This window comes from Pseudonaja textilis, chromosome 1, assembly GCF_049901715.1.
Source record: "Pseudonaja textilis isolate UNSWEBS1 chromosome 1, rPseTex1.2, whole genome shotgun sequence".
NCBI lineage: Eukaryota > Metazoa > Chordata > Lepidosauria > Squamata > Elapidae > Pseudonaja > Pseudonaja textilis.
Window position 1 is genome coordinate 284,068,320 of NC_141990.1, and position 16,211 is coordinate 284,084,530.

General features: G+C 38.7%; 1 protein-coding gene across 1 annotated transcript; it reads left to right on the top strand.

Moving 5' to 3' along the window:
• Positions 1-1,507: 1,507 nt before the first annotated feature.
• On the top strand, positions 1,508-13,451 carry GEMIN2 (gem nuclear organelle associated protein 2). Its single transcript, XM_026711429.2, has 10 exons — positions 1,508-1,730; positions 2,546-2,630; positions 3,281-3,370; positions 6,328-6,387; positions 6,987-7,100; positions 7,866-7,910; positions 9,414-9,482; positions 12,055-12,165; positions 12,542-12,600; positions 13,223-13,451. Exons 1-10 carry the CDS (start codon positions 1,609-1,611, stop codon positions 13,260-13,262), a joined length of 795 nt encoding a protein of 264 aa, XP_026567214.1. The 5' UTR covers positions 1,508-1,608; the 3' UTR covers positions 13,263-13,451.
• The last annotated feature ends 2,760 nt before the right edge of the window (positions 13,452-16,211 follow it).

The window sequence follows — 16,211 nt, forward strand, 5'->3', positions numbered from 1 at the left end:
AAGTGTCCCCCTAAGGTGCTACAGGCATTGCTGTGGGATGTGGAGTTGGAAGATCCTAGGTTTGGTGTCATGTTTCACCCCAAAACAGCAAGTTGAAAGTTTCTGCTTTTCACAATCTGGCTTACTAACTGGCAGCCATTGTTTGCTTTGCAAGATTCCTTTGGCATAACTGTCAGTTACACATCTTGAGATGGGGGAGAAGCATTAAAATGAACAGCAGAGCTGCCTTGTGGCGAGATGGGAAACAAATTCAATAAATAAAAGCTCTTGTAGCATTTTACTTTAGTGTTGCTTCTGAAAAAGGTAATGTTTCATTTAGCATTTTCTTCATAAAACCCTATATGGAACTAGGCTGTGCATTTATAGATTCAAGCCATTTGTGAGGACTGACAGTCTCTTCAAATCCTGGTTCTCAACAGCGGAATCATCATGGTGCCAGAGATGATATTCAGCAGGTTCTGACCAGTTTTGGAGAACCAGTAGTGGAAATTTTGATTAGTTCAGAGAACTGGCAAATACCACCTCTGACTGGCCCCTTCCCCATCTATTCTCTGCCTCCCGAGTCCAGCGGATAGGTTGGGCCTTCTTTTGTTGCCCTGCACAGGAGAATGGAGCTGGAAAGCAGGTTAGTGGGGTGGGGAAGGAATGGGATTTTGCAGCAATCTTCCCTCAGGAGTGGGTGGGAATGGAGATTTTGCAGTATCCTTCCCCGGCCACACCCGCCAAGCCAAGCCATGCCCACAGAACCGGTAGTAAAAAAAACAATCCCACCACTGAATGATGCAGTTGTCATATCATGGGACTTTTCCTTGCAATCCATGTTAGAATGTGCCTCTCTCTACCTCGGAAACTACTGTAAAAGTTCCTGTATAAAAATACCCCTGAAATGAACAAATGTCAATGTACAAAGTAGTGCTCAACTTAAAACAGTTCATTTAGTGACCATTCAAAGTTACAACAGCACTGAAGTGTTTTATGACCGTTTTTCACACTTATGACCATTGCAGTATTCCCATGGTTACGTGAGGAAAATTCAGACACTTGGCACCTGACTCATATTTATGACCGTTGCAGCGTCCTGGGGTCATGTGATCCCCTTTTGCCACCTTCCGACAAGCAAAATCAACGGGGGAAGCCAGATTCACTTAACAACCATGTGACTACCTTAACAACTACAGTGATTCACTTCACGAATGTGGCAAGAAAGGTCATAAAATGGGACAAAATTTCAATAAGTCTCGCTTAGCAACAGAAATGCTGGGCTCTGTTGTGGTCGTAAGTCGAGGACTACCTGCAATCGGTTTACACAAGCTCTCTTGAGGAAATTCCACTCGTTAGAGCTAGAACTGCAGACAGAAAAGCGTCCAAACACAAAATAAAACGCGGCGCCGAGTTATTCGGTTCCGAAAAGGAAGAAGCTTCAAGAAAATCAAACCACCCGCTCCCCGCTCACATTCAGCCCCTTGCCGGAGGGAAAAAACGCGCGCGTGCGCACTTGGTTGGATTCGATTCGCCAGCCGCAAACGTGGCGCCACCAGGAGCGTCGGGATCTCTGCGCGTGAGCGTTGCCAGTGCTGGGCGAGGCCGAGGCGCGCTTTGAGCGGCGCGATGGAGTCTACGGTGGAAGAGTTGATGCCCCGCCTCTTACCTGTAGAGGATTGCGACCTCGCGGAAGACTTCGACCCTACGGTACCCCCACGAACCCCCCAAGAGTATTTAAAGCGGGTCCAGTAAGTTCATTGGTCGGTGGTGGCGTTCCCCGTTGGATGGGAAGGCGGTTTGGGGATGGGGCTGCGCTTGGTTGAGTGGGCGAAGTGGGATGGGGTCAACCCGGCGCTAACATGTATATGAGATGGGCGCTATATTTATATTTACTCCTATGCGGGAGTAAAGCACGGGAGTAAAGCGTTTCTTCTGTAATGGTGAACGGTTCTGGTAGGACCTGACAAGGTACTTCAGAGATTCGCCTGAGTATAGTGTTGCTACTGGTAATGCAATATGGCGGTTTGCTTTGGTGGTGGTGGGATTTACTGCATGAATATAGGATAATACTGAAATGCGGCTTGGAATCCATTCATATTGGCCTTTTCATAGTGATTTTTCGGGATTTGCTAATTTGTGTGTGTGTGTGTGTTTAACTCAGTAATATTGGTTCTCGGCTCTTCTCCAAACGATAAATAAGTCATGCAGACCTAGTATAATTAAATGATCTGCAAAGCTTGATTAAATGGAATGAAAAACACTAGAAATATTTTTGCATTGTGCCGTGAATCTAAATCAATTTTAAAACTTAAGTTCATTACGGCAGCATTTCAAAGAATACATCCTATATCCTAGTTTTGTTCAAACTGTAATCCATTAGAATAGAGTCTTTGACATGTAACAATCCCATCCACTTTGTCTTATTTTGAAAAACTCAAGACTGATAAGCAGACAATGCTGGAATAAATTTTAAGGATTTGCCAGGCTTAATTCTTTAATTCCTAAATTAGGTTTAATTAGAAATCAAAAAACACTTAAAATTGCAAACATTTTTATTTTGTAGGATTGAAGCTGCAAAATGTCCTGATGTTGTTGTGGCCCAGATTGATCCCAAGAAACTGAAAAAGAAGCAGACTCTAAATATTTCAGTAGGTTTTTAAAAAATCATTATTATAAGCATTATAAAATAAAAGTATACTTCTCATGGTGATTGGATGTGAACAATATAATACTATTAAAAGATTGCCATAATCCATCTGCATGGTGGCTAGTCCTACAAAATGGAAAAGGCTGTTTTAACATTGAATATGACATTCTTTTATTATTATTAGAATTTTTAAACAGATAGAAGATAATTCTATTTTCTATATTTTTTCTGTTTAAGAAAAAAGATTAAAAAGAACAGTAAAAAGAATAAGAAAAGGGAAAATATTTAAAGAAGCAACTTCTGATCTTTCTTACAGCAGTTACCAGCATACTTAATATTACTCATCTCCTTAACAAGTTACATCACATAATTCATGTTTTCCCATATTTGATCTTCTTCAAGCAGAAAATTCAAAAATCATCAAGGCGTTTTTATCCATTTTTAATAAAAAAAAAGTTAAAGTGTTTCCAGTCTTTTAGAAAAGTACTTATTGTTTTCTCCATGATCAAACAGATCAATGTTGCCATTTAAGCAAATTCTTTCATCTTTTCATTGTAGGTAGTCCTGCATTTTTGAAAAACAATTATGTGTTTGTGTGAATTAATATGACATTCTTAATATTCTCATTGTGTTGCCTGTGTTTTTTTTAAGCTTTCAGGGTGTCAACCTGCTCCTGAAGGATACTCTCCAACACTGAAATGGCAACAGCAACAAGTGTCTCATTTTTCAACCATACGCCAGGTATACATACATACATGCAAGTATACAAAAGTGATTTTATGTTGAGTGTTTCTTATGTACTTATTCTGGTCTTTACAGCCATAATTCCCATTTTTAGGAAGCTGGCACTTTACTACTATTGTTGTTTGCCATCAGTGAGATTTCCCAAGGTGTAGAACTCATTGGGTGCCTCTCAGCCAACTATGCCTCACAAACTTGATATTATGGGAAAAGTTAGGTTTCATACTGCATTTACATATAAATACATATGTAATAAAATAGTATTAAATGCACTAGTACTAATATTCCACTTGAAGGCTTAAATATCAGTTATAAAGTGAATGCCAAAATAAAATAACAATTTATTTATAGAGTTTGTAAAAACAAAGGTGACACTGGATAATATACAACAAAGTTCTGTTAAGTGGTCAATATCAATCCCCAAAGGTCGTAGGATTGTTGGTTATTATGTCGAGTAATCTACAGTTATATTTACAATCCAAGATGCAAACTTAATTCAAATCCTAACCAAGGATATAAGAATTATTAAAGTGGCATCTAAGAACATGGGCAGTTTCAAGCAGGGTGGTTTTGTTGCTATTATGGTTGCATAGTCAGCCAGATGTTCAAATTCAATTTGGCATTTTTGTCTTGCTATCAAGTCCTTCCAAAGGATCTGGGATAGACAGATATGGATATTTGATGGTGTTATTGGTCATTGTTATTTGCAATAATAGAAAAGTAATATGTATTTTCTTGTAATAAATGCTTAGAAGATCAATGAACAGTTTGAAACTTTATGAAGGGGGTCATTGAGAAGAATGTGGGGGCCCTGTTATGCAGCATTAAAACCAAAGTTAGAATAAAAATCCAAATAGTATACACTGCTCAAAAAAATAAAGGGAACAACACAATGTAACTCCAAGTCAATCACACTGTCCACTAAGGTAGCAACACTGATTGACAATCAATTTCACATGCTGTTGTGCAAATGGAACAGAGAATAGGTGGAAAGCATAGGCAGTTAGCAAGACATCCCCAATAAAGGAGTGATTCTGCAGGTGGTGACCACAGACCACTTCTCAGTTCCTATGCTTTCTGGCTGATGGTTTGGTCATTTTTGAATGCTGGCGGTGCTTTCACTCTAGTGGTAGCATGAGAGGAGGTCTACAACCTACTCAAGTGGCTCAGGTAGTACAGCTCATCCAGGATGGCACATCAATGCGAGCTGTGACAAGAAGGTTTGCTGTGTCAGCGTAGTGTCCAGAGCATGGAGGTGCTACCAGGAGACAGGCCAGTACATCAGGAGACGTGGAGGCCGTAGCAGGGCAACAACCCAGCATCAGGAACGCTACCTCCACCTTTGTGCAAGGACACGACAGGAGGAACACTGCCAGAGCCCTGCAAAATGACCTCCAGCGGGCCACAAATGTGCATGTGGCTGCTCAGTCAGAAACAGACTCCATGAGGGTGTCTTGAGGGCCAGACGTCCACAGGTGGGGTTGTGCTTACAACCCAACACCATGCAGGACATTTGGCATTTGCCAGAGAACACCAAGATTGGCAAATTCGCCACTGGCGCCCTGTGCTCTTCACAGATGAAAGCAGGTTCACACTGAGCACATGACAGACGTGACAGGGTCTGGAGACACCGTGGAGAACGTTCTGCTGCCTGCAACATCCTCCAGCATGACCGGTTTGGCAGTGGGTCAGTAATGGTGTGGGGTGGCATTTCTTTAGGCGGCTGCACAGCCCTCCATGTGCTTGCCAGAGGTAGCCTGCTTCCATTAGGTACCAAGATGAGATCCTCAGACCCCTTGTGAGACCATATGCTGGTGCGGTTGGCCCTGGGTTCCTCCTAATGCAAGACAAGGCTAGACCTCATGTGGCTGGAGTTTGTCAGCAGCTCCTGCAAGACAAAGACATTGATGCTATGGACTGGCCCGCCCATTCCCCAGACCTGAAACCAGTTGAGCACATCTGGGACATCATGTCTCGTTCAATCCACCAATGCCACATTGCACCACAGACTGTCCAAGAGTTGGGGGATGCTTTAGTCCAGGTGTGGGAGGAGATCTCTCAGGAGACCATCCGCCACCTCATCAGGAGCATGCCCAGGCATTGTAGGGAGGTCATACAGGCATGTGGAGGCCACACACACTACTGAGCCTCATTTTGACTTGTTTTAAGGACATTACATCAAAGTTGGATCAGCCTGTAGTGTTTTTTTCCACTTTTAATTTTGAGTGTAACTCCAAATCCAGACCTCCATGGGTTGCTAAATTTGATTTCCATTGATAATTTTTGTGTGATTTTGTCAGCACATTCAACTATTTAATGAACAAAGTATTTAATAATATTTCATTCATTCAGATCTAGGATGTCTTATTTTTGTCTTCCCTTTATTTTTTTGAGCAGTGTATGTCCAATGTTGTAAACAAACTCAAACCACAATACCAATTTACAATAAAAACATCAGCCAATAGAACTCACCTAGTCTACTGGCCCAAATGCCAGGGGAAACAGCCAGGTCTTGAGTGCTAGATGAAAATTTAACAGGATTGGGACCATCTAGATGTCAAGAGGGATTACCTTTCTACAGGGTAGACACTTAAACAAAAAAGGTAGAATTTCTGTGTCCAACAAAATCACTTATTTAATAAAAGGAATTTGGAGCATGCTATCCCTGCTAAATCCTTTTTAACAATAGGACTGATGGATTTAAATTTAATTGATTGTATAAATGAAGGTAATAATTAAATCTCCATAGGACTAAGAATAGCCACTCTAAAGCAGAAAGGAATGTTTATCAATCCAAACGAATAATTCAGCAAGCATAATCACAGAAGAGGCATTTTTGTTGTGTGTGAGAAGAATGCCATTTCTATGTATAGTGTCTACCACCTGCAAATATATGTTAACGTGATCAAATGTTTGTTAATTAGAATATTGTAATTGATCAAATGTTTATCTTTTAGAGTGTGAACAAGCACAGGGATCACTGGAAAGCACAACATTTGGACAGCAATGTAACAATGGCAAGTAAAATATATTTTCAGCATACTATCAATTTACATATACGATTTTTTTTTCTTCTGTTCCAGTTGTATCAGATTCTCAGAAGATACCTAAACAAGTTCATACAGATTTTTTGACAATGTTTTTTCAGAAGTGCTTTGCCATTCCCTCCTTTCTAGGGCTGAGAGTGACTAGCCCAAGGTTCCCCACCTGGCTTTGTGCCTAAGACAAGATTAGAACTCAGTTCCTGGTTTCTACTCTGATGCCTGCAGTCCTACACATTGAGATTCAAATAGAGTTCAGAAGTTATATTTGGTTCATGTGTAGGCCTTTATATATACATTGACAGCATTCTTCAGCTAAAAATTATGAAACTTTTTCCTCTGGCAGCCTCCTTCCCCTCCCCCTATTTTGTGGGTGACTTCTGCTACTGATGATGCCCAGCCAGCCCAGCCCTGGATCTCCTACGTCAACCCTCCGTTAACTGTTTTAAATTAAAAATAAAGGCTGCAGAACTTTAAAAAAGGAAAATATTTGTGGGAGGGGGGGAAAGAACAAACCCGAATCCATTTATGAAATAGAAAACATAACTTGAGTTGTTGTTTTTTTAATTGTTCAGCCCACAACAGATGATGAGGAAGGTTGGAAAAAATTCTGCTTAGGTGAAAAGTTGTATTTAGAATTAACAGATCAAATCTCAAGTGATGAAAGTCCAGGAATTGATTATGTACAGGTGAGTATTAAATCTGTCCTAAATAATTATATCACCTTTAAATAGCTATATTTTGATCCAGAGTTTGCATGCATGTTCTGAAATATGTATGAAGATTGGACATATGATCATCCTTAAAATATTTACAATATAATCCCTTATCCAACAAAATGGGTCTGTCTTGTTGCTGCATATACCTAAAATATTGATTCTATATATTAAATAGAAAATATTCAGAATCCCAGTGATACTAGCAGCACATTTGGTAGGGTTAAACAGGTCTTCTCAATGGCCATACTACCCTAGGAGCCATTTTAGAAAACTATTACTAAGAAGAATAACATTATTGTATTGGAGATTGTATTTGGGGGTGGGGGGGTTATTTCTCTTTCAAATGAGCTTAATTATGTACTGGTTTTACTTGTGGGGAATATGGTTGTGCATATACATTAGAAAAGCAGGCTTTAATGTTTAGATAAATAGATATCAGGAACTGGTTTTGGAAATGTAAACTTCAGGAGAAGCAAATAGTATTTGTTGCATATATTTCTAGAGTTTAATTACATTATGAAAGCCACACAGAAGTTGTCATAGGATGGGCAGCTATGTAAATGTTTTCAGTAAATAAAATTTATTTTAACAAAGCTCTAAATGTTGGAAATATCTATACAATCTCTCCTAAAAAATGACAATTGCACACTAGTGTTCAGATCTGAAATTAATTTAAGTATTTAGGTTTCCAACCATTTTTTAAAATCCAACATATTTTTGTTTCTTTTCATTCAGATTGGCTTTCCTCCATTGCTGAGCATTGTTAGCAGAATGAATCAGGTACTTTACTTTTATTGTCAGTTTCATTTCCATTCAGTCTTGGTGTGGTGAATCTACCTTTTTTTCTCTACCTGCCTCCATAGCTTGCTTCAAAAACCTGAACTTGGAGAGAGGTAGTCCTTGACTTTCGATCATAATTAAGCCAAAAATTTCTGTTGCTAAGTGAAACAGTTAATTTTGCCTCATTTTATGACTTTTCTTGCTAGAATTATTAAGTGAATCTGGCTTTGACTTTATCAGAGATTGCAAAAGGACACTGCAACCGTCATAAATATGAACCAGATGCCAAGCACTTCAATTTTGATCGCGTGAATATGGATATGCTGCAATGGTCATAAGTGTGAAAAAATGTAAATCACTTTTTGTTGTGCTGTTATAACTTTGAATGGCCATTAAATGAATGGTTGTAAGTCAAGGACTATTTGTAATCCCAAATAGAAATGTATTGCTCAAGATCTGAAGAACCCTGAAGATTCTTAGCTGTAAAAGAGTGATAAGTATGTTTTAAATATGTTAGATCTAAATTGTTTTGTAATAAGAGGAAAGATTTTTTTAAAAGGCCCATAAAAGATGGAGAGACACAAATAATTTTCTATTTCCCTTTTTGACCTGCTAGGCTGCAGCTAACAAAGCATCAGGAATTTCAGAGAGTTCAGTAAAGTAATATTTGCCTTGTTGATGGCCAAATTTTTATAGCTCTTCTATCATTTATTCAGATATAGACGGATTGTTTTAATTGTATGTGTGTGAATTTTCTACACTTATGACAGCTAACAACAAATTAAAATTTTGCACAATTAAGAATAACCATTTCTTAAGAGATTCTCCAGATGAATTGTGCCTTTAAAAGCTTCTGGAAAATTCCCACTGAATCTATCTGCTGAAGAGAGGCTGTTCTGTAACATAGGTTCTATGATGGAGAAGCAATGTTTTCCGGCCTCAGGTTTCTCTCAGGTCACTTACTAATAATCATAATTATAATAGAAAGTATCCTAATAGGAATCAGTGGCATACATAGTTATTTCCATTTTTATAAAAATTTATATGACCCCCTTTCACTTGAAACAAAACAATTTTCTATTTTGCTGTGAACATTAAAAAAATGATTAGGAGAGCCTATAACCCAAAGAATCCAGTAACATACCTTAGAAAAGAGAGTGTTACAAAAAAAAGATGTAAACAAAACAGAAGATTAATAGAAGGGGTGAAATTTGATTATTTTTGTCTGTAATCCTAATGGATCTTTTAATTTGCTTTAATATATAAAAACTATAATATATATTTTCATTATACTATCTTGCTTACTTTTCAAAATTCTTTTTTTGACAAGCTGTTTTAGCAACTATTTCATAAGATTAAAAATTTTACTTTTTTGTAGTAATTACTCATATATTGAATTCTTCTAGCATTTGTATAAAATTTCTAATTATAAATCTGTGCAGTGCACTGGGAAAGAACAAACCACCATGCAAAATTGTAAAAGCTGTTTTTCTATTCTAAAAGGCAACAGTGACCAGTGTCTTAGAATACTTGACAAACTGGCTGGTGGAAAAAGAATTTACTCCAGAACTGGTAACTTGCAGTTTTATGTTATAAGAGGCATTATCCCCGTTGAAATTAAAATTGAAGGAAATTAATTGGTTTATTAATAATTGATTTTAATCTGGAATTGTCAACATGAGTACTTCTGTAGCTTTGAATAAACCTATAAAAAGGATATGTTCCCCCTAAAATGACTGATTTAAATGGGCTCTTTTAGAATTTTGAATTGCCTTCATTTCTTAGTATCTATATTCCTTTCATATTGATTCAATGTATACCATAGTTGTATAAAAATTGAATTAAAACCTGTAACTTTTAAATTGCATCTCTAAAGCTAAATTTTAAATCTGTTTGTTACAACATTGAAGAGTATTTTAATTTCTATACTGTAGTTGGTTCATGCTGTACACAAGACTCGACAAAGGAATAGCAAGTCAGCACCCACTGTACCCTGAATTGCTTTCTCAGTCCTTCTCATTAAAAATTTTTATTTGAATACAAAATATTATAGTTCTCATGTGAAATCTGTAAAACAATTTACCATTCTCACACAAAGCCTCATAAGCCATTACTGTATAAGGTTTTTAAAATGTGTACTGGCTTTGTGCAGTCATACCCAGATTCTGAAAAGACTGGTCCTCTTTCATCTATAAGTTCTATTAAATATCTGCATTAATTGATTTTGATCTTTGTACCTATTTACCTGTGGTCTTATCACCATGCCTTCAAAAACAATCTATTTTCCCTCCAAGTGAAGTTTAGTGGTTTCTTAAAATCTCATTTAAAAACTTTAATAACAAAATTAAACCTAATAACTGCTTGAAGCAGGGACGACTGGGAAATCCCAAATCTGTATTGAAAATACACTGCTCAAAAAAAATAAAGGGAACACTTAAACAGCACAATGTAACTCCAAGTCAATCACACTTCTGTGAAATCAAACTGTCCACTTAGGTAGCAAAACTGATTGACAATCAATTTCACATGCTGTTGTGCAAATGGAACAGACAACAGGTGGAAAGCATAGGCAGTTAGCAAGACATCCCCAATAAAGGAGTGGTTCTGCAGGTGGTGACCACAGACCACTTCTCAGTTCCTATGCTTTCTGGCTGATGGTTAGGTCTTTTTTGAATGCTGGCGGTGCTTTCACTCTAGTGGTAGCATGAGAGGAGGTCTACAACCCACACAAGTGGCTCAGGTAGTGCAGCTCATGCAGGATGGCACATCAATGCGAGCTGTGGCAAGAAGGTTTGCTGTGTCTGTCAGCGTAGTGTCCAGAGCATGGAGGCGCTACCAGGAGACAGACAGGCCAGTACATCAGGAGACGTGGAGGAGGCCGTAGGAGGGCAACAACCCAGCATCAGGAACGCTATCTCCACCTTTGTGCAAGGACACGACAGGAGGAACACTGCCAGAGCCCTGCAAAATGACCTCCAGCGGGCCACAAATGTGCATGTGGCTGCTCAAACGGTCAGAAACAGACTCGATGAGGGTGTCTTGAGGGCCCGATGTCCACAGGTGGGGGTTGTGCTTATAGCCCAACACCATGCAGGACATTTGGCATTTGCCAGAGAATCCCAAGATTGGCAATTTCACCACTAGCGCCCTGTGCTCTTCACAGATGAAAGCAGGTTCACACTGAGCATGTGACAGACGTGACAGGGTCTGGAGACACCGTGGAGAACGTTCTGCTGCCTGCAACATCCTCCAGCATGACCGGTTTGGCAGTGGGTCAGTAATGGTGTGGGGTGGCATTTCTTTAGGCGGCTGCACAGCCCTCCATGTGCTCGCCAGAGGTAACCTGACTGCCATTAGGTACTGAGATGAGATCCTTAGACCCCTTGTGAGACCATATGCTGGTGCGGTTGGCCCTGGATTCCTCCTAATGCAAGACAATGCTAGACCTCATGTGGCTGGAGTGTGTCAGCAGTTCCTGCAAGACAAAGGTATTGATGCTATGGACTGGTCTGCCTGGTCCCCAGAACTGAATCCAATTGAGCAAATCTGGGACAACATGTCTCGCTCCATCCACCAACGCCACATTGCACCACAGACTGTCCAGGAGTTGGGGGATGCTTTAGTCCAGGTGTGGAAGGAGATCCCTCAGGAGACCATCCACCACCTCATCAGGAGCATGCCCAGGCATTGTAGGGAGGTCATACAGGCATGTGGAGTCCACGCACACTACTGAGCCTCATTTTGACTTGCTTTAAGGACATTACATCAAAGTTGGATCAGCCTGTAGTGTTTTTTTCCACTTTAATTTTGAGTGTCACTCCAAATCCAGACCTCCATGGGTTGCTAAATTTGATTTCCATTGATAATTTTTGTGTGATTTTGTTTTCAGCACATTCAACTATGCAATGAACAAAGTATTTAATAAGAATATTTCATTCATTCAGATCTAGGATGTCTTATTCTTGTGTTCCCTTTATTTTTTTGAGCAATGTAGCAAAACAAAAAAAGAAAAACAGATGACAAGGTAAATGATTTGCATTGTTACCAATAAACTGACATGGATGTGTTCATAGAGGTACAAAGAAGCAATGCAAAGATAATTTTATCTTTAAATTCTTCTTGCAATTTCTTAACATTTCTCTAGGGCAGATGGCTTTATGCTTTGTTAGCTTGTCTGGAGAAACCATTATTACCAGAGGCTCACTCTCTAATTCGACAACTGGCTAGGAAATGCTCTGAAGTGAGAGTTCTGGAGGTAAGCTGAATTAGTTGATAATTGAAGAGGAATATTAGAAGATCCTGATCATGCTAATAATTTGAAGCCATCATTTCCTTGAAATATGTACATTTTTCATTTGGTACTTTGATATTTCAGAATGATAGTCAAAACTTGAGAAAAGGACAATATGAGTTATACTAACTGTTCAAAAGTGACGTTGTTTAGTCTTTGATGAATTTAATGAATATCTAAAAGTGTTTTCTAGAAATGTGTTTAGTAGAGCTATCAATCACAGATAGTTGCCAAAATCCATCGTAATTTGTTGGAAATTTGTCACAGTTGTTGACATAAGACAATTGCTTGAAATTTGGTGAAACAAACTACTTAAATACTTTTCTTCCCTCTAATGCAGGAGAACAAGAATGATGAAAAAGTATCTGCTCTAAACTTGTTGATTTGTTTGGTTGGAAGGTATGGCAAATTATTTTAATTAGTATACTAATTAAAGAAATCAATCTCTCCACCATTATTCTCAAGTCTGCACCATTACTTACATGAGCATTGTTTTGCAATAATAATTGTAATTTTACCCAACTCTATATTTTGTTTCTTTCCAGAGACTTAAAAAGGATTAAATCAATTGTTGGATTATGTTATGTAATATTACAACATTCATTGGCAATAATATACAGCCATATCATTTCTCTTTCTCTGATTTCACCTGTGCCTTTCTCATGTCTCCTCAGTATTATGTATTGTAAAGAGACGAGTGCTTAAAATTGCATAATAAAATTCAATGATGATTGCAGCCTCTTTTATAAGATCTCTCCATGCTGTCCTAGCTTCAAATGCTAGGCCTTGAATCACATGATCTATGATTCCATGCAAAGATCAATTCAGGGTGTCCTGCATTGAAACACACCAAAGAGTAGTTAAAATAGTATAATTCTCATATCAGTATCCAACTAAATGAAAATCGAAACAAGCTATATAGTGAAATACTGCCTTTCTTTCTTACATTTATTCAAGATTTGTCTTGAAGATTATAGTAATATTTGTAATGTTTGTGGATTTTTTTCCTCCCACTTAACAGGTATTTTGACCAATATGACCTGGCTGACGAGGCATCCTGATAAACATCTGAAAACTATACATGCACAAGTTGTTAATCTTTCACAGGCAGGCAGGCAGTACTTTCAGATTGAAGTATGAAGAATGGATGCACCACATGTTCCAATGTGACCTTAGTGGATACTTGGGGTTTTTTTTAAGAAAATAAACTGATTTTAGCAAGTAGAGATGTTAATAAAATATTTTCTTACAAACTATTGTCCATAATTCAGCTTGTTTGATCTACATACAAACTATGTGTCTCTCTTTGAGGTACTACACAGTAAATCGGTGTCTTATTAAAACCCAGAATTGAAGCAAACTAATCAAAAAGGCTATTTATGTTGAACAATAACATTTTAAACATTTAAGTGTAAACATGGAGGCTTTAAAATACTGTCTTAATTCAGACAATGAATCCACATTGTTCTCTTGGAAACACCATGGAAATAGTTTGCCATTGCCTTTCTTCAGAATGTTCCTCAGCTGTCCAGTCTACCCTAAAGCTCTGGGATTTCTTACTGGTCCCCCCCTTCAAGTCTGAACAAGGGTACAAACCTGCTTAACTTGGAAGAACAAAATTCACCCAGGTGTTCCCATCTTCTATGATCCTTCCGTAAATCCAGTCCTGATACCAAGCTGATCTATACAACTTCCTTTGACTAATAGGTTGACAAAATCAAATACTAATTCTGTATGTAGAATTGTAGCAAAGCCTGATCAGAGTCCTTGGTATTCTCAGATCTTGGTTGGTGGCTTGCAGATATTTAACTACCCAACTAGATAATATCAGAGAGTACAAGGACTCCATAATTCAATCCTGATCTATAGGTGAAACTCAAAAAATTAGAATATGTGCAAAAGTTCAGTTATTTCAGTAATGCAACTTAAAAGGTAAAACTAATATATGAGATAGACTCATTACATGCAAAGCAAGATAATTCAAGCTGTGATTTGTCATAATTGAGGTGATTATGGCTTACAGCTCATGAAAACCCCAAATCCACAACCTCAGAAAATTAGAATATTGTGAAAAGGTTCAATATTCTAGGCTCAAAGTGTCCCACACTAATCAGCTAATTTAGCCATTACACCTGCAAAGGGTTCCTGAGCCTTTAAATGGTCTCTCAGTCTGGTTCAGTAGGAAGCACAATCATGGGAAAGACTGCAGACCTGATAGTTGTGCAGAAAACCACTGACACCCTCCTCAAAAGGTAATTGCAAAAGAAGTTGGATGTTCTCAAAGTGCTGTATCAAAGCACATTAATAGAAAGTTATGTGGAAGGGAAAAGTGGAAGAAAAACAAGCAGCAGGGGTGACTGCAGCCTGGAGAGGATTGTCAAGAAAAGGCCATTCAAAAGTGTTGGGGACTTTCACAAGGAGTGGACTGAGGCTGGAGTCAGTGCATCAAGAGCCACCACACACAGACGGATTCTGGACATGGGCTTCAAATGTCATATTCCTCTTGTCAAGCCGCTCCTGACAAACAACATCAGAAGTAGCTTACCTGGGCTAATGAAAAACAGAACTGGTCTGTTGTTCAGTGGTCCAAACTCCTCTTTTCTGATGAGAGCAACTTTTGCATCTCATTTGGAAACCAAGGACCCAGAGTCTGGAGGAAGAATGGAGAGGCACACACTGCAAGATGCTTGAAGTCCAGTGTGGAGTTTCCACAGTCTGTGTTGATTTGGGGAGCCATGTCATCTGCTGGTGTTGGTCCACTGTGCTTCATTAAGTCCAGGGTCAACACAGCTTGTTTTGGAGCTCTTCATGCTTCCTTCCACAGATGAGCTTTATGGGGATGCTGACTTCATTTTCCAGCAGGACATGATACCTGCCCACACTGCCAAAAGCACCAAAACCTGGTTCAATGACCATGAGATTACTGTGCTTGATTGGCCAGCAAACTCACCTGACCTGAACCCCATAGAGAATCTATGGGGCATTGCCAAGAGAAAGATGAGAGACATGAGACCAAACAATGCAGAAGAACTGAAAGCCACTATTGAAGCATCCTGGTCTTCTATAACACCTCAGCAGTGCCACAGGCTGACAGCTTCTATGCCACGCTGCATTGAGGCAATAATTGCTGCAAAAGGGGCCCAAACCAAGTATTGAGTACATATGCATGCTTATATGTTTCAGAGGTCCGATATTGTTCTCTGTACAATCCTTGTTTTATTGATTGCATGTAATATTCTAATTTTCTGAGATTGTGGATTTGGGGTTTTCATGAGCTGTAAGCCATAATCATCACAATTATGACAAATCACGGCTTGAACTATCTTTCTTTGCATGTAATGAGTCTATCTCATATATTAGTTTCACCTTTTAAGTTGCATCACTGAAATAAAAACTTTTTCACGATATTCTAATTTTTCAAGTTTCACCTGTTTATGTTGATTTAACATTTACTATAGCCATCTTAAATCAAACTCTGAGCTGCTCCCATTCAGTAATTAAAACAATACAACATAATACATTAAACTATAAATATTAAAAACCCAGCAACAAGCTGAAGGTCCCAACATCCATGTTAAATCATCTAATTTACCTCATCCTAACCCACTCATAGGGGGATATCCCCCTTCATACTTTATAGAAGGGTAGAGGCCTACCAGACTTCAAGGTGTCTGTGAAGGTTCTCAATCATTCAGGTCAGTTGCCTGAAAGGTGTTTTTTTTCAAAAGGCAACTGGACTTCGTTTTTTCTTTTAAGAAGTTTTGCTTCTCATCCAAGAAGCTTCTTCAGTTCTGTTTCTTCAATTCTTCAGAACTGAAGCAGCTTGTTGGATGAGAAGCAAAATGTCTTCAAGAAAAAACAGTCCAGTTGCCTTTTGAAAAAGCACCTTTTAGACAAACTTCAAGGAGTTCCACAGAGAAGCCATGCTTTCTAGATGCCATAAGATTGCAATGTTTAAGGGAGTAGGAGTGTCCCACCCTTTCTGATCTGGTAGGATGAGTAGATGTCCT

What these genes read in the sequence shown, in the direction of transcription:
- GEMIN2 (XM_026711429.2), top strand. Translation starts at nt 1,609, where the DNA reads ATGGAGTCTACGGTGGAAGAGTTGATGCCCCGCCTCTTACCTGTAGAG. An exon ending in ATTTTTCAACCATACGCCAG is followed by an intron (nt 3,371 to 6,327) that starts GTATACATACAT and finishes TTTATCTTTTAG; the next exon opens with AGTGTGAACAAGCACAGGGA. An exon ending in CAGGAATTGATTATGTACAG is followed by an intron (nt 7,101 to 7,865) that starts GTGAGTATTAAA and finishes CTTTTCATTCAG; the next exon opens with ATTGGCTTTCCTCCATTGCT.